Below are 25,907 nucleotides of genomic sequence, written 5' to 3' on the forward strand. Positions count from 1 at the left end.
CTCCTGGGCTGGATCTTTGGGTTAAAAGAGGTGGGAGAAAAGAGGCAAAATGGTAATGGCATTGCTGTCGTTTGAACATACCCAGCAAAACTCATATTGAAATTTAATCCTTGTGAGATATTAAGAGGGGGAACTAGCCAGGTGTGGTGGTGCATGCCTACCATTGCAGCACTTGGGGAGGTTGAGGCAGGAGGATCAAGAGTTCCAGGCCAACCTGAGCTACATAATGAGACCCTGTCTCAACCAACAAAACAAAACAAAACAAACAAACAAAAACAAAGAGGAAGAAGAAGCAGGTGGACCTGGGATCTTTAAGAGGGGATTAGGTCTGGAGGGTTCTGCCCTCATGAATGGGTTGAATGATTTGTGGATTAATCTATTAATGAATGATCTCAAGGGTGGGTCTGTTACAAAAGCCAGTTTGGCTCTGTCTTTTGTTTGCATCCCTCTTGGCATGTGGTGCTCTATACCAACTCGGGACTCTGCAGAGTCTCCACAAGTAAGAAGGCCCTCACTGGGTGCAGCCCTTTGACCTTTGACCTTGGAGCTCCAGAACCTTGAGTGGAATAAACCTTTATTCTTTATAAATTGCCCAGAATGTGATATGTAGGTTTAAAACCCACTGAGTACAGGCAAGCATAAATTTTAACCAGCAAATTTTCAATAACCCCAGCCCTAAGTTGACCTTTTGAAGATCAGGGATAAGGTCATGTGCAAGTCATTGAAAGTCCTGAAAACTAGGGTATTTTCTGAGTTTATCGGCCTTAGTTCTTAAGTTACATTTGTGTTTACAAGTGAGTTTCCACAAATCAGGTCCTGAATATTGCCCTGTTGGTGCATCTGTTGGTGCATACCACCCTTTGCCTGGGCACAGGCCAGCAGGGAACTTAGGGTGGCAGCAGAGATGTGTGCACACTACCTTTTAGATGGTACAGCAAAATAATTGTGCTGTGCTTTTGGCTTTAGAAATACAAACCAAGGCTACTGATGTGGCAAGAGAAAGAGGCTCAGAGGAATCTTTTAATTTGAGAAAAGTCTTGACAGTCAAAGGAATTACCCTCTTTCATTCATTCAAAAACTACTGCATTCCTTTCAAATGAGAGAATAAAACATATTTCTTAATGCTTGTTTATCATTAATATTATGACAATTATTGCATTACTTTGGGTTGATAAATATTCAGAGGATAAATTAAGCCCGTAAGATGGATTAATTTTCCAGGAGTAAAACAAAAACTTTCAATATTTTATATCACATAATTAAGTGCTGTTTGTTGATTCTAGAACCAGAACTTGGGACATGCTAATTAATTGCTTCAAGAAGACGGTTAGACATGTTTTGTGATTGATACTCAAAATCAGATTATTTATAAACCCTGCACCACACTGATGAATTACACTTGCAGAATAAAGCCTACCTGCAGAAGTCTGGGGGCACCATGCCATAAACATTGATCCTGTCACAGAGCTCCAGGGCAATCGTCATTGTGAACCAGCCAGTGCTGAGCCAAGTGTTGGAGATCTTCCTGGAAGGAACAACGATTGAGTCTGCAAGTTGCTAACATAGTGGTAAGATCCATTACCATCTTCACTTCTTTCTGGAGAAAGGCTGAGCATAAACAGACACATAACACACATACGTACCCAGACACACACATTCTTTCTTATAAATATCTGGAACTTTACCAAATTGAAATCTCTTATGGTACAGTCATAACTGATGTTGATGACACAGGGACTTCTGCATTGCCAAATATCAATATTTGAATGCTTAAGTGGGTGTTATCACAACTCATTTCTTGTAAGATGACAATATCAGTGTGACAATTCTTTATTAACTAGAATACTTGACTAGAAATTCAGGCAAGCTAGATAATAAACAATTTAAATATTAGTAAACGTATAAATGTGTCTATCTGTTGATCAATTAATTGATTCATTGATCTTAAGGTCAAATCTTACCATCAAGTAGACTAATTAACACCAGCATCTTGATCGAATGTCCTTTATTGGGAATAGTACATGCATTAGGAAGAGGCTAACGACCAGAGGAAAAAGGCCAAAGGAATGCTTATATTTAACTAAGCATTTGCTTTTATTTTATCTAAAAACATTCTGGGTTTCTGAAAATTTTTATTAGAAGCCCCAAGTTGATAAATTTAAGAAATGAGTCTGTGGGCCCATTCATTAATTTGCCCATGCCGACGTCTATATTGAGGACCAATGGCATGCCTAAGGATAACTGTGGGGACGTCACATTAAGGTCTGATCTGACCCTGTGACAATGACTTGGTCTACCATGCTACGCTCTGTGGATATTAATTTCAATTCTTTGGGGGTTGCCGCTGTGACTTTTTTTTTTTTCAGAGCTATGGCATGCCTCATTAGCCAGTTTCAAACACCTTATTCCCAAGGTCAGACTGTCTGACTCTGCCCAGCCATAGCACCATATGTGATGTGAATTACAGAGCTGTGGTTAGGCTTTTTCACTTGTGCCATGTAGCACCCAATCTTGAGAAAAAGGAAGACTTTTGTTATGCAGTTTGCATTATTTCCATTTTACATATGGATACAAAAAAACAATATTTAAAGGGTCCTTTGTCTTGTCAAATACCTGACAGGCATGGGTGATTTAGTCTTTGCTAAGTCATAGTTCCAGCTTTTTATTTTTTCAGCCCTCTGCCTCCATTCCATTGTATCCTAACCCAGTAATATTCAAGGAAATATTTTTCAAAGCTCCTAAAGATGGGAATATTCTGTTTCTATCACAGCCAGCTGGGTGACCTGAGACAGGTTGCAGCTGATCTCTGATGTTTGATTTCTTATGTATAAAGCAGACAGGAAATCTCTGTCCTCTGGGCTATTTGAGAGCTAAATGAGAGACACCCACAAAACTCATCCAGCGTGGTGTGTTGACACATTGAGATCCCTTCCTCCTCTCTTGGCTGCTAGGTTGAGCAAACATAGTAAATAATTCAGTCATTCCATTCAGTGCCTTTTAGTACCCATGAATATAATCCCTCCAAGGTTCTGCTCCTCGGGTCTTATGTACAAGCCGCCACCAGTAGTCAGGGAAATAGGTATAAAATACAGAAACCTCCAGTCTGCATAGGTATGAACAATGTCCCTTCCTTCTCACCTGGGCCATGTATTCATAAGACCTTTGAAGCTGGAGGAGTCCAGATGGGGCAGAACTGACCAAAGGAGAAGAGGAAGAGGACATTCCTTTCCTTAAGTTAGAAGCTGTCTTCCCCTACATGCTGTGTCAATGCCCTGGCCAGTTATTCTTTTTTGTTTGTTTGTTTATTCATATGTGCATACAATGTTTAGGTCATTTCTCCCTCTCCCCCCCACCCCTCCCTTTCTTCCTCCCTTTCCCCCTAACCCCCTTCCTCTCCTCCCCACCCTCTCGCTTGCAGGCAGAAAGTGTTTTGCCCTTATCTCTAATTTTGTTGAAGACAGAGTATAAGCAATAATAGGAAGGACAAAGGGTTTTTGCTGGTTGAGATAAGGATAGATACACAGGGAGATTCCTCACATTGCTTTCGTGAACTTATGTGTTACATTCTAAGTTGATTCTTCTCCAAGTGACCTTTTCTCTAGTTCCCGGTCCCCTTCTCTTATTGGCCTATGAAATCTTATCATTTGCAGGTAAATGGATGGAACTGGAGCACATCATCCTGAGCGAGGTTAGCCAGGCTCAGAAGACCGATAATCATATGTTTTCCCTCATATGTGGACTTTAGATCATGGCCAGTTATTCTTGACTTCGTCTGTGTAATCGGGAGAATATGGAACCCAGGAAGAGGATGACACTCACTTATATCCCAGCGTCCTGATCTGAGAGTCGCACCCATATACCATATGCTTTTAGAGCTACTGAAAAACACCAAAGAGCTTTTCTTAGGGATAGAGACTCTTCTCTCTAGATTTTGGCTGTTCTTTACGTGATGTACACTAGATCACAAGCCACAGCCTGACATACAGGAGGATGTGGCTCTACAGAAAAAGGTTTTGTGGATGAAAATTGGGGAGGATACAAAGTGAAGGAGTGAAGAGACTACAGTGAAGAATTCTTTTAAGTGCTACTTAAAATTCCCCAGATTTCCTAAATAATAGCCCTTTGGGATCACGTGCAATAGAAGTGAAATGCTTTGTACAGTCTTTCTAAAAAGATTTGAACTCTTTTTCCAACAAAGGAATATCTACTGTTTTTACACTTAATCAGCTGTAATGAAAGAATATGAAGAGCTGTCATGTGCTTATTAGGGAAAATTATCAGATATTCTTTTATATGATGAAGTAACACACTGAGCTGATAATTCTATAGTGCACACTAAATTACAATTAAAGGCCTTTCTGCTCCACCAAAATCTCATTTATAATCTCTATGGAAATATTCTTCCTGCAGTTATTTCATTTATGCTTCCTTTATCTAATTACTATAATATTGGTTCTGAATCATATTTTCCTAATGTACCCTCATTCAATTATAAAGTTATTTTCAAGCACAGCTACTTTCTAATATCAAAGAACACCACTTGGCCATCTATGTCATTTGTCATGCTTCTTAATAGAAGACTGTTCTTGAGCCATTTTTCCTCCACTTTTGGGTGAAACTTCTATAAATCAAAATCTATTGAATTATCCTATTTCTTCCAAATATTAGCCTGAAATGAATGTCCTGATTAGGAGATCTGCAAATTAGATATTTTGCCCTTCACATATCTTCAATATATGCTTCTGCTTTGTTGTTTTTCAAGAAATGCAAGCATAGAGGGAACACTATTATACCCTAAAGATTTTGTGTTTCATTTACAGAAATAGTTTCGTTATGAAGGGCTGTTTCTGACTCAGTTCTTTTAGCTTGAAGCAGGATGCAGGTTAAGAATATAGGGATGTAAGAATAGAGGCAGGGTTGGTTCATGCTTATAATCCCAGCAACTCAGGAGGAAGACATAGGAGGATCATAGTTTGAGGTCAGCAGAGGCAAAAGTTAGTGATACCTTTTAAAAAATAAGCCAAGCATGGTGGGGTTAGCCTGTAATTTCAGTTACTTGGGAGGCAAATGAATGTAGCTGTATTACAATTCAAGGCCAGCTCAGGCAAAGTTAGCTTGCGACCCCATCTGTAAACAAATTAAAAGCAAAAAGACTGAGGTATGACTCAAGTGGTAGAGCACCTGCCTAGCAAGCTTGAGGCCCTGAATTCAATACTAGGTACTGCCAAAAAATATATATAATAAAGAGTCAATACACTATTAGCTTAAAAAGATTTTCCCAGAGGTAAGAGGCACAAAGCTTCTGGAAGGGTCGATGAACTTGGGCATGCTACAGAGTTATGTGCGATTCCTGTAAGTAGGGTCTGGCTGGGTGCAATGTAGGGGGCTGTCTGCAGAAAGAGATCCAGGATTCAACCTGCAAGGATTTGGCTCCCTCCCTACTAGTGAGAATCAGGGAGACAGACACAGAGAGCAGAAAGTCTTCACTGGCTAGAATTTAGTGACAAGCAGCCTAGTTTTGATGTGAGATTACTTCCAGAAGGGTAGAAGATGTAGTCACCAGGTTATCCCCTTACTATGATTCTTTGAGGAGATCCAGAGCAGTGAGCAATTATCCTAAAATGCTAATCCAGCAGCAGGAATTCTGGGAACACTTAAATTTAGCAAATAATCATTAAACAAAAAAGAGAGAAGTGTTTTCTATTAAAGGGACAGTTTTACTTATTTTGAAATTTCCAAGGAGTACCATTAAACTGTAAATAAAGCCCTCCTTCTTTATCCCTCCTAAAATGCTTTCTTGGTTAAGGGCCTCATTAAATGAGTGGCAGTTACTTCTTTGTGGGGCTTGAAGGTCAGCATGTGACTGCACTTTGTGACAGTTTGTGCTGAAGACCACGGTCCTCAGTGTGATCCCCGGCTGGGCTACACAAAGGTCTGCTGGGCCTTCCAGAGAAGGAGGCCATTGCGCCAACAGCAGTGTGCCTCTCCTTCCTCCTCCAGACCCAGGCCCACTCCTGACAGGGCCATCCCTCACACGGTTACCAGACATCCAGGATGTAAAAATAGCTCTTCCATTTAGAAGGTAACACTATGTACAGGAAAGCAATGCGAGTCAACTGCCTGTATAGCTATCCTTATCTCAACCAGCAAAAACCCTTGTTCCTTCCTATTATTGCTTATACTCTCTCTACAACAAAATTAGAGATAAGGGCAAAATAGTTTCTGCCTGGTAGGGGGAAACTACCTACTAGCGAGGGGGTAGGAGGGCAGAGGGAGGGGGCGGGGGGAAGGGGGAAGAAATGACCCAAACACTGTATGCACATATGATTTAAAAAAAAATTAGCTCTTCCACACGGAGAATTTGGGAATCTGAATATTGTTTTTATTTCAAGACACTGTTCCCCAATAATGTGCTGCCTATGCTAGCTAAATAATGAATTTAGTAATTTATATTATTTATTTCACTTATTCTATCTCTTTAGTTTTAAGATTAGAAAATGACTCAAAGGCATTTTTGTAAGAGGGGTAAGTGGACATTAATTATAGAAGTACATGTTCTGGAATTAAGGAATCATGGAAGTTTAATTATTAGGCAAGTCTGAAGATTGGTGGTCACGATCTCCTTTGCACATGTAAGGTCACTTAGTTGCTCAAAGGGTGGATAACTTGTTCAAGGCCACACAACTGGAGGGTGATAGAGCCGGAGTTCCAACCCAGAGCTGTGTATTTTTTGGAGTACCCATGCTTCTGTCCTCAGTACCTCTCTGTCCTTTGTCCTACCTGGATTTGGCCAGCTAGTGGCCTTTTGCTTGTAGCCCTTCATTTTTTGACCTCATTTTGGGCCACTCCCCAGTCCTCCTGAGTGCAGCCACAATGGCTTTTCTCCAGCCTCAGACATCATCTCTCACTTCTGATCCATTGGACCCACAGGGAGGTTCCTTTCCTCATCCCAGCTCCTTCCTTCCTTGGAGAAAAACTCATTGCCTGGTCTCAGTCTAAGTCTACCTTTTTGAGAAAGCCTTTCCCTCACTTCAAAAAGTCTCAACCTATAGTCAAAAGTGCACTTTACATCAGTATTGTGAATATGTACATACATGCATATATGTGTATTTTTTCATTTCACTTGTTAAAGTATATTCACAGTTTTTATAGTATATTCATAGAGTTGTACAACCATCACTATGAATTTCAGAACATTTTCTTACCTAAAAAACCTCTATCTATCCATCCATCCATCCATCCATCTATCTATCCATCACTTGAAATTAAATTTGGGGTTTTTAATTTTATTTATTTACTTATTTTTTGCAATATTGAGGTTTAAACTCAGGGCTTCTACCTTTTGCGCCCAGACCTATTTTGCTTTAATTATTTTTTAGGTAAGGTCTCAAGTTTTTGCCTGGGCTGGCCTCAGACTGAGATCTTTCTACCTGTGACCTCTGGTATAGCTGGAACCAATAAGTAGAGTCACCACACTCCACTTATTGGCTGATATGGGATCTCACTACCATTTTGCCTGGTCTGGCCTCAAACTGCAGTACTCCTGGCGTCTTCTTCTCAAGTAGATAGAATTACAGGTGCGACCTACTACATATAGCTAAATAAAAGGTTTAGAAAAATACTTTGCCTTACTATGAGGATGGAGTCAGGTGTGCACAACGAGGTCATACTATGTGGAATGAACACTCATATTGTCTATTCTATTCCATTCTACACCATTCTTTCCATTACATGAGAAAAAATCTTTCAGTGACTTCATGTTCCATCATTGGGTTTTAACTAATAGTTTGGAAAACATTGCCGAGACATTGACGAGTCTATTGATCTATGTGTTACAGTACCACTCACATGACCCTCAGCACACTGGCCAATTTCTTGGCAAATGTTCACTTTTAAAAGAGAAAAATAAACTCACATACTTCCTTTTTGTAGTGTTCACTAAAAAATGCAATAAAGCTCTGTACCTGTCTTTGCCGGTCTCCTGCTTGAAGAGCTCATCAAACTGCAGCATCTTGTGGCGTGTGATCATGAAGGCCTTCAGCCGGGGCAGCACCTGGCTCAGCAGCTGCAGGTTGTTGTACACCTGGCCCTTGCCATCCCGCCGCATGTAGCTGCTGGGGCCCCAGAAGATGAACACGGTGCCCTGGCTCACGTTGAGCAAGTCATGGCGGTTGCGGAGAATCCTCTGGATGCTGGAATGTGCAATGACCCTCAGGCTGGTGCGATTGCCCACGTCACGCCCGTAGCCTCGGGTGGGGGCATCATTCATGCGGATGACACACTCCGTCTGGTCGATCTGGGGGCCTTGCTGACTGCGCAGCAGATGCCCTGAGCTGGTCACCAGGGCACAGTCCCTGCAGTGCATTTTCAGGGGCTGGAAGGGAGCAGGAGGAGGAACACAGTCAGGCACATTTGACACCAACAAGTCACTTCACTATGGTGGGATTAGGGTGCCATCTTCTGTCTCTTCCTCCCATGCCAGATTGTATCCTGTCTACTGTGACCTCACTGGTCCTTATGTTCTCTTCTTAACTGGTGACAAGAAATGTTGAATGAGAGAGAGAGAGAGAGCTCCCATTGATCTATTAAACATTGGCTAGGAGCATTAGTGACCATATGGACATATGAACCCAGAGAGGTGGTCAAGATCATTTGACAGATGAGAAGATACTCAGGCTTAGAGAAGTTGAAATTCACCCAAGGATGAGTAATTGGAGAGTAATGAAGTCCTACTTTCAGAACTAGGTCTTTCTGAATCCAAAGTTACTCCAAGTCTGAGCAAAGCCTATTCTGCAAATTACTACAATCCCTCCCCCTGCTTTCTGTCAACTTGGCAGTACTGGGTATTGAACCCAGGGTCTCATGCATGCTAGGCAAGTGCTCTGCCACTTGAGCCAGGAACCCAGCCCTTTTGTTTTTATTTTGTTTTTGAAATAGGATCTTGCTAACTTTGCCAAGTCTGGCCTTGAATTTGCAATCTTTTTGCTTCTACATCCTGGGATGCTGGTATGTGCCACCACCATACTTGGCTTGTGACACTGGTTTTGATGTTCTTCATGTTGTTGAAAAATTAAGCATTTATGAATATTCTTGGATGCTGTACAAATATGTTTACCCTAAGTAAACGTCATCTAAGAACCACATGAGAAGTGGCATGCAGACTGTAACCCTTTCAATGCCATAATTTTGAAATAACAATTAGAATTATTTTTCTCATCTTAAGGTGAAGGAGAGAAAGAGAAACTGAGTTGTCCCACTTTCATAAATGTAAGGAAACTCTTAAATTCAGAGCCACAGACCTCATCCAGGAATTGTGGAGCTCAGGTTCTTGGGTTCTTGGGTTCTTCTCTCATCTGCAGTAAACACAGGCCCCAGGGAAGCCCTGTAGCACCCACCAGGGACAACTCCAATAACAGTGCTCAGTTCAACACCCTGGATTTGTTTTCTGAACACCTATGTTCTAACAAATTGAACATTTCTCTGTTCACTTTTAATGAGAAATATGTCTTAGTGTTGTTAGAAGATAATGAAATTAGAGTGTCAGACCAAGGCCAGTAAGTGCAAAAGAAAATGACAAGATGCTCGGACAGAAAGTCACACGCTTAGATTTCCCCCAGAGCCTCTGCCCTTCTTCTCTGCTAACTTCGAACAGGACTTACTGGCTCCCTGCATGCCTTAGAATGTCATATCTAATTTAGTGCTACAAATATTCAGTCTTGTATTTACCGTGGGAGTCTTCTGAGTATAGCTGTGACCTCAGAACCTGATCGAGAGCCCCTGAGGGCAGTCACCTTCTCTCACAGCGTGGTGTTCTAAAACATCAGCTGTAGGCTGACACAGACTGGTCTGGCTTTGTTTCCAACACCTATTAGGTATGAAAATTTGATAAGTCATGAACTACCACAAACCTTGGTTTCTTCATCTCTAAGAGGAAAATGGCCCATTTTACCTTGGTAGAATGAACAAAATAAAGATACACATGGTATTTTATTGAATTATTTGAAGTTACTAATATTTGACTTGTATAAATACAATTGCATGTGGTGAACCCAATTTAACATTAAGACCTGTCAGTCTTAATGACAGTGCTCTTGGGATTATCATTTAGTGTGAGGTGCATTGTAAATCTGCACTAAATCAGTATGAACACTTTGGGCTTATTAACTGACACACGGGTTTGTGAAATAGAGTTCTACCATTGCAAATCCAATTGCTCTTAGGTGACAGGTTCTATACTAGGATGTCAGAATGCAAAAATGGGGAAACAGAGTCCTTCGAAGCAAGCTTAGAAAGATAGCATTAAGGTGTGACACAGTATGAGGAGAGGACTCTGCTGAAGTCTGAGTGATGGGGGGTTTTAGAGCATAGCACACCTGAGGGTATAAAGAAAGAGTGGTCCAGTAGATAATATTTATTGAGTGCTTTCCATGTGCCTTACACTGTTCTGAATTTATCATGTAATTAATCTTTCAGATAATCCAATAAAATAGATATTACTCATCACTGCCACTTTACAAATAAAAATACTAAAGAATAAAAAAGTGAAGCAGTTTGCTCAAGGTCATATTGTTAGGAAGTAGGAGAGTTGGGATTTGAACCCAGGAAATTTGGCTTCAGAGCTAATGGGATTAATCATTATGCCATGACAACACGGTAGATGTTTGCTTAACTCATCACTTACCTCCTTTCTTTTCTCCCAGAAATCCAGTAATGCTATTTATTAATTAGTAGTGTTGTTACAGATCTGAGGCCCCTGTGCTGGGTGGATGCCAATAAAGTGACAAATATCTCATCCAAGACTTCCATTCCTTGGATGCTCATTTGTAGTAGATGCATCCAAAAAGAACCATAAGTCCATGATGGTAACATAAGACCTAACTTTCCTTTTAAGAAGAGCCACATTCCAGATGCCCAGAAACTGGGTCTCTACTCCCCTCAGAAACTGCTGGAATCTGGAGGAAGAAGCCCTTCTGAATCCTATGGGTGAACTGCTGGGTTGAGGGGCAATTTCTGTGGCTAAAGGGTGGAGGAAATACTTAACTCTCCTTTTCTTTATTTTAATGGACCATCCCAAAAATAAATGATGGAGATGGAGAACTTAACAATGATTTATTCATGATAGAGTTCCTATTATGTGCTAGGCACTGAACTGGGTGATATAGATAAAACCACCTATGAGACCTCTTTCTCTAGGATTAAACATATAGTAAAGATGCTCCCAAACAATTACAGGATTACACAGAAAGTGATGAACTAATTAGGCACAAGGGGCCATGAGGACCAAAGAAAAGGGAAGGTTTGAACTTGTCTAGAAGAGTTAGAAAGGTGGGAGGACAACCAGGAAGGGATTATGCTATGGAAGTCTACAGAGGAGGCCATTTTAATAAAGGAGCAGTAGTCAGTGGTATCAAGAGCCATGCTGGACAACACTTGGAAGAGTTCTGAGGATTTAATGACTGACCAAAGCAGTCTTCATTGAACAGAGGTAACAGAGTGTGCCTGTGGTTGGAAACAAGGAAGCAGAGGCCGAAGCTTGACTGAAAGGGGCTGATACAAGGTTAATGACTAGCAGAGCCACAGGACTGATTCTGACACTTCAGGTGACCCACTGATCCCTGTGTCAGGGGTTGTCTGCATGTTAGCATCCTGACAAACTCCTCAGCCCTGGGAAAACTTGGGTGTTTGGTCACATTACTGCCACTCCTGGAGAAGCCCACTAAAAAATTCCCACACAAATGATAAATATCATGTTACCCAATCATGACTAGGGGTAAGAGACTGAGGGTCAAAAGCTGACTTTTTCACAAATGAGTTAACTAACTTTCTCACCTGTTCAAAACAAAGAGGGAATGAAGGAGATACTTGTGACCAGGTGACACTAATTCCTCCTTCATTCAAAATACCTTTACTAAGCACCTAATACACCCTGAGTTTACTTTGACAGTTCATCCCAGTGGATGCTGGAGCCATGGAAACCTGCTTTTCCTCACCAGACTCGCCTAAAATTATCCCAAGTTTTCCAGTCTAATTTACAACTTCAAGACATGGTGCTTTGTTATTACTGGAGAGACACCGCAGAGAGGTCCCAGTGACATCTCTTTCCCTGTAATCATTCTACTGAAATTCTCACAGCAGAGACTGGTTGATAGGTCAGACACCTGTCACCTTAAGGACATTCCAAAGGCCTAGTTCTCTTTCTCAACTTTCTCTGCAGAAGAGCCTTTCAGGGAAGGCCAAGGCTCTTGACTGCACCTCTGTGATTATTGGGTACAACCAGAGTACACTGAGGTCTACACAATGCCAGATGGCCCTTTTTTCTCTATCCTGCCTGCCCGCCTAATCTCTGTGCTGTCACTTACCTCAGGCACTAACACCCAGTCTTTGATCTGTACAGATGCACCAAACAATGCGAAAAAGACAAGATTGGATTGTGCCTAAAGTGCTCTTTGGTAAATTGTGCCAAAAGAGGGCAATAGCTAATCTAAACCTATCATTACACTTAAGTGCACCAAAGATGGGACCCCTTTCAAAGGAGGAAACGAAGTCTGTTTTGTGCATTCAGAGGCACTTAATGATGTCTTGGAAGTAGAGTGACTAAAAATCATACAAATTGTGTGACCTGCCTCTTAGGATGTGTTACAGTCCTCTGAGACGGCTATGATCTCCCACATCGCAGCACATTAGAGTCCTTAGTGTCTTAATGAAATGGTGGAAATATTCCCGCCTTAACGAGTTAGGATTCCTGGTGCAGTATTTACACGTTCCTCCCTTACGCTCTAAGATGCTGGGTTGATGATTCACGGAACAGACTATGGCAAGGGCAACATGCAGCACTGCCCATTCTTCTGGGAGGTGAAGTGTTACTGAGGGGACACGGGAAGGGAGGTGGCTCCCAGTGGATTCTGTGCCTAGCAGGACTTTTTCTCTGGCTTCGTTCTCATAGTATTCAGTGTGGTAGAAAATATGGGTAACCATATTAGGTCATTCCAATGGGTAATCTCTTTTTCATCCTGACCCATAAAAAGCATTTAATTAACACCAAGTAGTTAGAGGGATTGAATGAATGAATGAATGAATGAAGCCCAACCCTTTGCTTTCTCTGTCCTCTGAGAAAACCTGCCTCCTGGGAAATATGCAGTAATGTATCATGTGGTGTCCTAACCAGCAATTTGTCGGTAACTGCCGAGGCACAGATGCTGTGGAGGGAAGGGGGAGTGGGCCTGGTGACTTCTGTCTGCAGAGAAGGCTGTGGCCAGTTGCTTCAGGGCAGCCTGTTGGCCCAGGGAGCTATAATGGCCAGAGCTCAGGGCACTGCCTGGAATTAATGGCTGGCTGAGAAAATGGCCCAGGACACAGCAAGCACCATTAAGCCCAGCCAGTTATTAATCCTCAGTACGAACTTGATGCCAAGGTCAGTAGAGCTGTTGTGGGGTGAAAAATGCCCAGGAAAATCCACAGCACATGGAGGAGTTCCCATTCTCCATGCTGCTGCGGCTTAGAGCTACAGTCCAGGCCCCCATGAGTGGGTGCAAGTGTGGGAGGTGGGCTGGTGGCTCTCCAGAGGGAGTCTATTGACACACAGATGTATGTGAGCACACACAGAGCTTGTCATTTTATTTTTGCTATTCCCTTTGTGTTTTGACAATTTGTAAGCATTTTCTATCCTCCCAGAACTCAGGACAGGGTCGACAACTTAAAGGGGCACTCCTGAATATTTTAGAATACGTGAATTAATTTTCCCACCATTCCTTTGCCTTCCTTTCCCCATTAAAAAATAAATAGAAGCAAACAAACAAAAACCAAGCAAAACAAAAACCCCAAGCTCCCAAATGAGTGAATAGGGAAACATGACAACTTTCATCACAACTAAGCCCTTTGGGCTGCGATGACAGGAGCAATCCCTATTTGGGGAAGCAGGCTCGGGAAATCAAGGTCTGATTTCTGTCACAGCCGGAGGAGCGAGAGCAACCAGAATTCTCTCTGTGACCCAACTGATGCCTCTGGAGCCTTTCTTAACAGAACAGACCAGGCCAAGTCAAATTAAACTTGACACCTAAAACACTAGGTGATGTCCTTGCAAACAAGTGATATCAGGCTTCACTTTTTAAAATTCTGATTTATTTGGCAGAGGGAAAGCTACCTCAGAGTGTAATGCCCATTAGCTGTAATGAGACCAGTCTTGCTCTGGGAGCTGCCTGTTGTTCTGGAGCAAACATCAGATATATTAAACAGCTTCAGGTGTTTCAAAATTCACTGCACTTCCCAATCTGATGTTTTCCTGTAATTACTAGGCTTTTATTAGCTGTCAATCTCAGTTCAGGCTGACTCTTGGTGAAAGCCATGCTGATTATTTAATGTGACTCACTAGAAAAATGTTACTCTTCCAAGAAGCTCTGTCCCTGTTATTTAATGACAAGCCCACCCACCAGCCTGCAGGGCCACGAAGCCCTCCTCTCTCCATCCAGTGTCACCTTATCTGATTTCCACTCATTGTTTGACTAAGGTTAGACAAGCTCCATGGGTAGGAGTCAATACTGAGCTGTGTTTTAAGTATGGTCTTCGTTGTTACTGGCTTTGAATCTGCTTCTTCCACTCTTTAGGTGGACAATTTGGGGCAAAAGCTAAGTAACAGAGGAAGGCCATATGGAGGGTGTCTATCTGAATTAATGGTACACCTTCTATCAGCTGCTCAGGTCAAAGGTCGAGGGTCATTCTTGATACCTTTATCCTTTACCATTCATCTAATTCTATTGGCTCAATCTTCCTATGTATATCTCAAACCTTGTACTACCACCACTTTTGGTTAAGACACCACCATCTCTCCTGTGGTACTCTTGGCTCTTAATTTTACTTTCCTTGTTTTCTCTCTTGCTATATTCTTGTCTTTTAGAAGCATTTAGGGGCACCTTTCATGTGTAAATCAGGTCATGTCACTCACCTGGTTTAATGTTCCAATTGCACTGAGAATAATAAAACAAATTCTAAATCAAACTCTATACCATGGCCCCAAGATCTGCACTTTCTGTCATTGTCTGTCCCTCCAGCTTCATGCATGTACGGTCCAGTGATCATGCTGCCATTTCCTTATTACTGCTGTTTGATGTGCTTTATGTTGGCTGTTCCTTCTCAGCCACTCTTCCTTCCAGGAAGTCCCTCCCTAAACTATCAATCTAAACAAGCCACCTTACCCATCTGTCACTCTCTCCCATGATCCAGGTTTGTTTTTTTTAAATTAAGATCATGTATCACTACCTAAAATAATCTTAATTACTAGATTGTATGTCCACATGTCTGTTGTCTCTCTCCCTTCCTTGGATGTAAGCTCCACAAAAGGAGGGTATTGTCATATTCACACATTATCCATCTTCTGCACCAAGAACAGTGCTCAGCAGCAACAAATATTTTTGAACAAGTAATTGAATGATAAGTGTGATAAAGCTTTATCACACTTAACACAGGGAGTTGGCACACAGAGGTTGAAATAGATGTGTTTGTTGTATTTAAGTGTTACTATTTGGTAACTACTTTCTCATACTTTCTGACTGGGTAATGAGATTTTTTTCTAAAGCATAGCATTTGGAATTTGTTTCATAATCACCATCTGCTTTAAATGAATGTCAAAGAGAGGTCTAGGAAATCCCACAGTTTCTTTTATTTAATTGCATTCTATTTTAAATGTGTTTTAATAGCCTTATTAGGGTGTAATTTTTATGACATTAAGTTCACTTCTTTTAAGCTTCATTTGGGTGACCACCACTATGATGTAATTTCCATTATTCCAAAAAGAAACCCCATATCCCTTTATATCTCTTCTCCATTCTATGCCTGACCACTCATCTACTTTTTCTTTCTATAGACAGGACTTTTTTGATATTCATGTAAATGAAATCATGTGATATACAAAAGTTCCCTTTATCTGTGGTTTCACTTTTTGTAGTTTCACTTATTCAGGGTCAATAGTATCAACAGTGTCCTAGACTAGTAAGTGAACAAATTCCAAAAGTAAAAAATTCATAAATATTAGATTGCATCTTGTTCTGAGTATCATGAAGAAATCTTGTTCTGGCCTGTTTTGATCCACCTGAGACATTAATCATCTCAGAGCATCCACACTGCATACACTACTCAATTGTTCCTCACTTAGAAGCAGCCTTGGTCATCAGATTGACTGTCATGGCATGGCAGTGCATGTGTTCGAGTGACCTTTCCTTAGTAGCCTAAAACTAAGTCACAATATCCATGTCATTTACCTACTTCACATCATCACATGGACATTGTATCATCTCATATCGTCACAAGAAGAGTGACTACATGCAGTGCCAGAGGATATTTTGAAAGCGACTCTATTCATAGAACTTTTATTAGAGTATATTGTTATAATTGTTCTGTTTTATTATTGTTGCTGAGAATCTCTTAGTGTGCTTAATTTATCATAGGCCTGTCTGTTCAGGAAAAAGTGTAGTATATATAGAATGTGGTGCTCTCTATGGTTTTGGGCAACCCCTGGGAATCTTGGAAGGTATGCCCATGGAGAAGGAGGACTACAACTAGAGTGTCCAGTTTCATTCACTTAGCATGATTTTGAGATTTGTTGTGTTGCAGCATGCATTAGAACTTCTTTCCTTTTCACTGCTATAATATCCCATTGTATGACTACACATTTTATTTATACATCCACTAGTTGATAGGCATTTGTGTTGCTTCCATTTTTTGATTACTATGAATAATGATATTATGAACACATTCACACACACATCTTTATGTAGACATACATTTTCATTTCTCTTGGGTGTAGATACCTAGGACTGGGATTTCTGAGACATGGGATGATTTTGTTTAACATTTTGAGAAACTGCCAAACTGCTTTCCCAAGTAGCAACACCATTTTACAGCCCTTCTTAACTTACAATGTATAAGAGTTCCAATTACTTTACATCCTTGTCACATTTAGTATTGTTTCTTTTTCATGACAACCATTCTAATGAATGAGAGGAGACATCTCGCTGTGCTTTTGATGTGTGTTTTCTAAATAACAAATGATGTTGAGCATCTTTCTGTGGACCTATTTGTGCCAATATTTTGAGATTTCTAATTCCACATATTGAGGCTGAACTTGTACACTAAATAAGAGCTAGAGGGTAGGTGCTGTTATTGAACTCAGAGCCAACATTCAGCTGACTTCTGAGAGTCTTATGTGTGCTGAGGTCACGAGCTAGAGGAAGCTGAATGGTCGGCACCAGAGAAAAGAAAGAAAGAGGAGTCATTTAATTAACATTTATTCAAAGAGGTAAATCCAAAGTGAAAAACAATGAGGAGTGGCTGGAATCTATCTTTATATTGAAACTACATTTTGCTAACTGAGGCTAGACAATTCACTCCTCATCATATCACACTGAAATGCATTTCATAGAAACACAGAAGAGCATGTCTGGCAGAAATCTCAGCCATGATCCAGGAATGCTCACAACGTGTGCAGTTCCCAGCCAAAGCAATAAAAAAGATGATGGGCTTGATCAGAATATGAATTCTCAGGTCTTGCCTGAGGCCCACTGAATCAGGTGTTCTGGTGGGGCCTTGTGCCGTTTTAACAAGTTTTCCACCCTCAGTGCTGAGAAATCCTGGACTGAGATAGTTCCCTCATTTTACAGAAGAAGCTTAAGCTCATGGAGTTGTGAGATTTGCCCAAGGTCATGTTCTAAAGGCAGCACCTGTGATGAACCCCAGATCCCCTCATCCCTATAATCTATAAAATTCACATACGCCAAAGAGTCTCACTCATGAATTAATAGTGCTCTTAAAATGGAGCCTAGAAAAAGAAGTGGTTTTCTACAAGTAAATAAATGAATAAGCAAAAGCATCTTCCTCTGACCCGCCGCCGTCCCTCAGCAGGATAGCCCGTCTCTGCACCTCTTGCCTGCTTGTTTGGAAGAATTGACCAGGAATAGTTGTATGGTGTCTCTAGGCCTGATGACATGGAAGATGTGGCACACCTCTGTGCATGGCTGGGATGCTCTTGTCCCAGAAGCTGGACCACTAGGGTGTCTCTCAGGCCTGTACAGCCCCACCAAGATGGGCCAGCGGGGTCCTACTCTCTGTGGTTCTCTGTGGTAGATTGAATTGTGCTTTTCTAAAGGTGTGCTAAAGCCCTGATCCAGGCTCCCAGTGCACGTGACCTTTGGAAGTAGGGTTTTTGCAGGTATAATTAAGCTATGAATCCGGATGAATCACACTGGATGAGGGCAGACCTTCTGTCCTGTCACTTGTGAAGTTAGAAGAAGAGACGTAGAAACGGTATGTACATTCTCTAACCTAACCTAACCTAACCTAACCCTGAAAACAAGCCTGAGTGGTAAATGCTACCATTTTTTATCAGATAAAGAAGTAAAAGCAAAATTAATCACTTACTATGGTCCTGATTCTTTCCTATATGCTACATTTCACAATCTTTAATGATTTAATCTTTTAGTCTTCATTTTCTGTTCACTGTCACTACCACATGAACACCACAAGGTAGGATGATGATGGTGCATGGCATACAGTAAGTGCTCAAGAGATAGTTGAAGAAATTCTTTGTGTCCTCAGTCTTATTGTCTTGGCAAATAGTGGGTGGTTTTCCTTTGTTCCAAGTTGTTCTAGAGCAGCCGCTGGGTCCTAGAAAGCTAGGATAGTGGTTGATGGTGAGCACTACACCTGCTGTCTTCCTTAACTGCCACATGGTTTCCTTCAAAGGCCACTCACATGCAGTTACTTCCTCTAGGAGGACATGGGACACAAAGATCCCTATGCTCATTAAATAAACAGAAAGCTGCATGTTCATTAGCATTAGGTGATCTTGAGCGTGGCCAGACAAACCTGATTCCACAGAACTGGTTTCTGTGACCTCTGCTGCATCTGCAAGAGGCTTAAGCAGGGTCTGCAACTTGAGAGGATAACTGAGAATTGATGGCCAAGGGAGAGAGAATTATGAGAACATGGAGTTCCATATACAGCTGAATTAAGAGGGAGAAATCTTGAGATTTCAGATGACCAAATCAGAAAAAAAATCCAAGTGACCATAGCAGTACATGCACAGTGTCAAAGTGGACAGCACACTGGCTGGGAGGTCAGGCTTAGGTACAAACTTCAGCTCTGCCATTTATTGGTCAAAAACCTACTCCCATGGTTGACACTCAGTGAGGAATGCAGGAGAATTTTCATGGCTGAATTCTTGGAGATAGGGAAGAGCCTTCCCAAAGCACCTGGCTTGCCCTCTTGCCTTGGGCTCTGTCACTCAGTGACCTGCTGACACCACCTCCGACTGCCTGTGGAAGCTAATCATTTCTGTCCGCCCAAACATGGATTCCTGCCACCCAGTCCTGGTTCAACCACCACCACTTTCACTTGATCACTGTTGTGCCTCATGTCCAGTCCTTCCATGTCCATTTCTGTCTATTCTCTACACCAGCCAGAGTGCCCTCTCTAAAGTGCTCATCTGAAATAAGCCAGGTGTGGTGGCACATATCTGTAATCCCAGCTACTTGGGAAGTAGAGACGAGAGGATCATGAGTTTGAGGCCAGTTCTGGGCAAAGTTAGTGAGATCCTATCTTGAAAACAAAATACAAACAAAAGGACTGGGGGCATGGCCAAAGTGGTAAAAAGAGACCTTGGGTTCAATCCCCAGTACCACCAAGAAAACCCCAAAACAAAGAACAAAACCAGCTTGCCTGATTAGGACTTCTCACTTCTTACAGTGTCTCTAAATGGCCTCCTGTGGCTTTGAGTCTGAGGTTCTTCTAGTGACTTCTCAGGTCCTAAAACCATGTCAGTCCCCTCTGGGTCCTTCCCCTTCTCATGGCTGTCTTCTATACTCCAATCAGCTTGACTTTGTTGCTCTTTGTAGCTCTTTGTGGTACAATTTACAACGCTTTCCTCAGGGCCTTTGTACTTGCTTTGCCCAGAACCCATTTCTCATTCATAAACCGGAGCACTAATGTCTGCCTTGCAGGGGTATTTTGTGACTTCACAGAGATAGTAATGATATCTAATATTCCGTCACTGCCTTCCTCCACCTTCTATACATGTGTAACTCCTTTGTCTCTCAGTGAAAGTATCAAGGGAGTTTCCTTCGACTCTATGACTAGCTTGGCCTTCTGTTTCTCCCTTGGTAATTCGTACATCTGTAATCACTGATTGAGTGTCTCTTCTGCATAAGCCATATGATTCTTAGGACTGTAGAGGAATTAAATTAGTAAATGCAGGTGACCGGATCATGCCAGAGCCTTTCCCATTTCCATGTTCTACTTCCAGTGATGTGTGAGGCGGATCTATCCAAAGTAGAACAATTGGGGGAAAGTACTCATTTTTCTCATAAAAGACAGAGCATCATGACAAAGCCAATACCGTGTAATTGATGTCCAGTCCTTTCATTCTCTAAGACTGAGAGTTTCCAGAACAAGTCATAATGCAAGGGTCTTGAAACTGACTACTCCCAAGTGACCAGTGCCAGGCTGCGTCAGGGAAGACATGCTGGTTCTTGAACTGATGGTTTGTTTATCGAACGGCCTACTTTAGGGGCTCTGGGAGTGGAAGAATGACCATGCAGCCTGAATACTACTCGGCACCCCAGCTGGAAACATGCAAGTAAACAAATTCGGAATTCTTCACTTTGCCAAGCTCAGTAAACACAGCTCTGATGAGCTCAGTAGCCATTAGTTACATAAATAAAGCATGAGGCTAGGACAGGATTGCAGAAGCAGGCGCATTGTCCTCATTTGCTGACCAGTGGTGACACTAGCCCGATGTACCTGTTGAGCAGGTACTTTGATACCTGCTTCAATCCTGCTAAACATGATGCATCCTCTGGGCCACACAATGGATTAGTGAAAAATCACATGTTCTTCTTTTCCTTTTGCATTTGTTCAAAACATAGTTATTAAGCACCTACTGTTTATATAATGGAACTTCTTAGGCAAGCTGCCCTGTCTTTGTTTCTATACCCAGACCTAGTGAAAAATATGAGAAGCAGATTCCTGGGAAGAAAAGCTGGGCTTCCCTGATCCTTCAAGAAGCCTGGGACTGAATGAAGACCAATACGATTGAGGGCTGAAGAGATTCACAGTTTATTGAAGTTTTTTTTTGGCCAGGCGTGGTGGTACTTATCTGTAATCCCAGCTACTCAGAAGGTGGAGACAAGAGGGTCAAGACCTGAGGCTAGTTCAGGCAAAGTTAGTATAAGACCTTATCTCAAAAACGAATTAAGAGCAAAAGGAGTAGGGGCCTGTCTCAAGTGACAGTGCTCGAGGTCCTGAGTTCAATCCTCAGTACCACAAGGAGAAAAAACAAAGGTTCTTTTTCTCTCTCTTTTTTTTTTCTTTTCAAGAAACAAGAAGGGCTAGTTGTGGTGGTGCATCCCCGAAACCCTAGCTTCTCAGGAGTCGTAGGTAGGAGAATTATGTGGCCCAGGCAAAAGACATGAGACTCTATGTGCAAAATGATGAAAGCAAAAATTGGGCTGTGGTGTGGCTTACGTGGTAGAGTACTAGCTTAGCAAGTGCAAGGCCCTGAGTTCAAATCCTAGTATCACCACCAAAAAAACCAACAAAACAAGAAAACAAGAAGAAGACAGTGATAGTGAGTATAAAAGTTCTGAGAGATCAGAAGGTCAAAGAGGAAATTTAGTAGAACAGCCTAGATTTCAGGAGGCTTTCAGTGCAAGAACAAACATTTTCACCTCTCAAAAGTCATTGGTATACAACACACTGTGTTATAATAAGTGACATTCATAATAGCCATCCTAAGTCATCAAGAAAAGCTTAAATTAAGTTAAGCTTTGTTTGCTTAGGTAGGAAAGTATAAAATCAATTTGGAACCTTCAAAAATAATTTAGACAAATAAGATTTGGTGCTAAGAGGGACTGTGCTTATGTTATTTTAAGCCTCATTTGCTGGTAAAACTCATTCCCCAGCCATACTTCAAAATGAGGTGCTAGACTGAAAGCTATTGCTAAAGGGAAAATAAGCTTTTCTTTCCTCACTCAGGTATGATAGTGATGACTAACTTTGCACCAAAACTCGCCTTCTGTTCCATGTGGAGTGAGATGGGAGTGAGGTTCTGTTAAAGACTACATTTCCAGTCCCCATGTCTCTAGGCAGAACTGTGGGCCTCCCAATGGAATTGAAGCAGAGATCACTGGGAACTTTACCCCAACTGTTTCCCCTTCCAATGCCTTGACCCACATGGCATAGGGAACTTGGAAGCCATATGTGGACGGTGGCAGAGCCAATGAATGAAAGAGAGTAAGCCATGAATCTCTGATTTGATGAGAGAAATTAGAAAAGCTCACTACCTTTGTTTGTGAACGAGGAGCTCATTCATCAAAAATGAATTATTATGAATTTTTGGGTGTCTGTTTGTGACAGCAGGCAATTTAACTATAGCTATTCTATTAGGCAACAGGCCACTTCCTCTGTTTTCCACTTTTTATAAGAGGCTGGGGTACAGTCACCATGTTTTCTTTCTAAGGCACGGTTCTGATCACAGGTCAAAACTCAATGATCTTTCTGTAACTCCCCATTGCCTACAGGGGGAAGCCTACATTTCTAAAAGGAGTCCTTCATAGGTTTTGTTTTTCCCCATTGATCCATTTCAAGAGCTCTAAACTCCTCCAAAATGGGCCACCACTCTCTTCTTTAAATGTGCCCTGCTCCTGCCTTTGCACTGCTAGCTCCTGGTCTAGTCACTGAGAGCCCATCCACAGGGCTGACGGAGTGGCTCAAGTGGTAGAGTGCCTGCCTAGCAAGTGTGAGGTCCTGAGTTCAATCCCCAGTCCTTCCATACCAAACAAAATCCAAAATGTAAGGTTTGGTGGAGTGGCTCAAATGGTAGAGCACCTGCCTATCAAGCCTAGGCCCTGAGTTCGAACCCCAGTACCACAAAAACAAAAAACAAAACAAAACAAAAAAAAACAAGAGCCCATCCACTACTCCAGATTCTATATAAAGGCCACCTGCTCAACAGGGTCATCTGTAATAAAGATTACTTAGGCCCAAACTCAACTGCTTACCAACCATTGATATGGAGGACACTTCTCAACTTCCGTATCTTAGTTTCCTCACCTATGCAATGGTGGTAAGGACAGAACACTTCACAAGGCTGTGAGGGTTCAGGAAATTCAATAGTACGGGAGCTTCAGCCACTCGTCTACCACCAGCACAACCCATTGCATGCTGCACTCATTCATGTGAGGCCTCCTTGGGTCAATCCCCACACTTGGGGCAGATGTGGAGTTTGCTTCGAAAATAAAACTTAGCAGGGCTATCAGAACCCCATACTGTCTCACCAGCTGGTTGAAATATAGAAAAAGCTTAATAAAGGTTGGTTGAATGAATAAATATATGAATTCGTGAAGTGGCAGGAAGGGTTGCATCCCCCCTCACTCATGCTTTGTTTGGAGAACTATATTGCTTTTTCTTATAACTAGAATTTTTTGTTTCTTGGTACTAGGGTTCGAACTCAGAGGCCTTGCACTTGCTAGGCAGATGCTCTACCACTTGAGCCATGCCCTCAGCCCATTTTGCTTTAGTTATTTTTTTATAGGATCTCACTTTTGCCCAGCTGGGCCTGGGTCATGATCCTTCTATTTGTGCTTCCCTTGGTGTAGCTGGGATGACAGGTGTGTACCACCACACCCTGCTTTTTATTGGTGAAATGAGTTCTTGCTAACTTTTTTGCCAGGGTTGGTCTTGAGCCTCAGTCCTCTGGGTCTCTGTCTCCTGAACAGCTTGAATTATAGGCATGAACCATGTTTCCTGGCCTCAGCTTGAATTTATTAATTGGACAATGATAAGACCTTTCAAATGTCCTTATGTTTTGAAGAAACTTTGATAACTTTTCTAATCTGAATGAAATTGCCAAATCCTTGATTGTGGGGACCTGATTTGCCAGGAAGTTTTGGTTTCAAAACCATAAGACATAGAGAGTTACTGGCCAGGCTGAGTGGGGATAGGCACTTTCATTTTTGTGCTTATTCCTGCGCGTTCCTGAAGAGGCCACAGAAGGGTTGACTAATTCAAGACTGAATGTGCCTTAAAGCTGACAGTGCAGGAGCAATAGGGCAGAGGCCATGGAGAAGCACTGTTAAATACAGAGTCTGACAGACACATTTCCCACTGGGCTGGTCAGGGCTCATGTTTAATTGCATTCTGGGTTTGTTTCAAAAACAATAAGGAACATCAGAACTGCAAATCAGGCTTTTTTCAAACACAGGACAACATTATTGTCACAATTTAAAAATATGAAAACAATGAAACTCTGCTACTCTTTAAATGATATATGATGTTTAGTTACTTCACTTCCTCATGGACTTTCCCCCAGGATGGCACAGAGGACTGTCACCATCAGTACACCGAAATCTGAGCTCATTTTTAGCCTCCCAGGTCTGTGTCTTTCCATGCAGTGAGTGTCCTAACACCAGCTGCCCCAGCTACAAACCCAGGAGTCAGGTGTTCTCAGCCTTCCTCTCCTTCTCCATCTCAACCAGTCAAGTCTTGCTGTTCTGCATCCTCATTTTCGCTCAACTCTGCTTACATCTTTCTATTCCCAGTGTCAACATCGCTGTTTGATTTTCCACCATTGTTCACCTGAATTGTTCCAGCTCTGTTCCAGTGGTGGCTTACTTTACCAGTGGACTTCACTGGGTTCCAGACAACTTGGAGATGTTATCTTATTCACAGAGCGTAGCAGAGTGTCCAACACACATAAATGCTCAATAAATGGTCACCCAGCTCAAGCTCAGGCTTCCTGCAATTAGAAATAGACAATGGGAAAGCAGACCTTCGCCCTTACTTCTTAGTGTAGGCCCTCATTCAAGAGTCAAAGGTCAAGCCCCGCATTCAAGAGTAAAGGAACCTGCACACATTTTAATCCATCTTCAGTGTAAAGGACATTTGTTGTAAGTGATTAGGGGGCAGGAAATGTATCTTTCGGGGGTCAATTACTTTATAGAACCATGGAAGGACACATGAGCAAGCTGCATGGGGAGCGCTGTGGCAGTTGTTGGCCTCTGTGTCATTAGAGCTCATTACTTTCTGTCTTTAGAGTAGAGGTGAAGGAACACTTCTGTCAGCATCACTCCTCCTAGGCTCCTTCAGGTTTTGAGTGCTAATGACCCAAACCACTATGCCCATGACCTAGGACTTTGCCTATCTTGCTTTTAATCAGATTCGGGGCAGACCTGTGGGATGGGAGCCAGAGTCCAAGAGTATGTTCCCCAGAATAACACTTGTAGGTAACACATTCCCATTGTTCCCCCATTCATTCATACAAACAAATATTTCTTAGCCATCTAACATGTTCCAGGTACCATTCTTCATGCTAAGGATACATGTATGAGCTAACCAGAAAGAATCCCTGCTACCTTGGAGGTTCCATATGCACTAGGGAGACAGATCATAATAAATAAAACATGTCCAGTGGTTAACACCTGCTTATCTGCTTTGCAGAGCCCTGGACATCACGCTACTCTTTGGTCCATGGAGCCAGGGTCACATTTCCCTTGAGCTGGAGAGTGGCTAATGTTAGCCCTCTGAACCCCTCTAAATGACACCATTGCAAGTCAGTGCTAAGGCTGGAATTAGGACCATGGTTCCAGTTTCATGCAAAGGCAGACCAAGCAGGAAGCATATGCACGCCTTCTAGAAAGCAATTTTAAATGTCATTGGCCACATTGTGCCCTTATAAAGAAGACAGCAGGATTGGCAAGAAAGGAGGAAATTAGCAAGAGAGCAGCTGAAGTTGATCCAAGATGCTCGCAGGAAGGTCCTCTCCCCTGGCCAATAGGCTAGAAACCACTCCTTACTAAGATGTTTGAGGGACTTTTTTTTCTCATGAGAATGGCAGCAAACAGGTGAAAGGTGACATCAATTACCTT

The 25,907-nt window shown here is 42.0% G+C and overlaps 1 protein-coding gene across 2 annotated transcripts in view; it reads right to left on the reverse strand.

The window, feature by feature from the left end:
- Window positions 1-25,907, reverse strand: part of St6galnac5 (ST6 N-acetylgalactosaminide alpha-2,6-sialyltransferase 5) — a 200,161-nt gene that overhangs the window by 35,693 nt on the left and 138,561 nt on the right. For both annotated transcript variants that reach the window (XM_074079736.1, XM_074079735.1), the window contains exons 3-4: window positions 7,965-8,374; window positions 1,418-1,525 (exon numbers count right to left, since the gene is read on the reverse strand). In XM_074079736.1, coding sequence (XP_073935837.1) covers window positions 1,418-1,525; window positions 7,965-8,374 — 518 coding nt within the window. The remainder of the gene's footprint in view (window positions 1-1,417; window positions 1,526-7,964; window positions 8,375-25,907) is intronic.

This window comes from Castor canadensis, chromosome 7, assembly GCF_047511655.1.
Source record: "Castor canadensis chromosome 7, mCasCan1.hap1v2, whole genome shotgun sequence".
Taxonomy (NCBI): domain Eukaryota; kingdom Metazoa; phylum Chordata; class Mammalia; order Rodentia; family Castoridae; genus Castor; species Castor canadensis.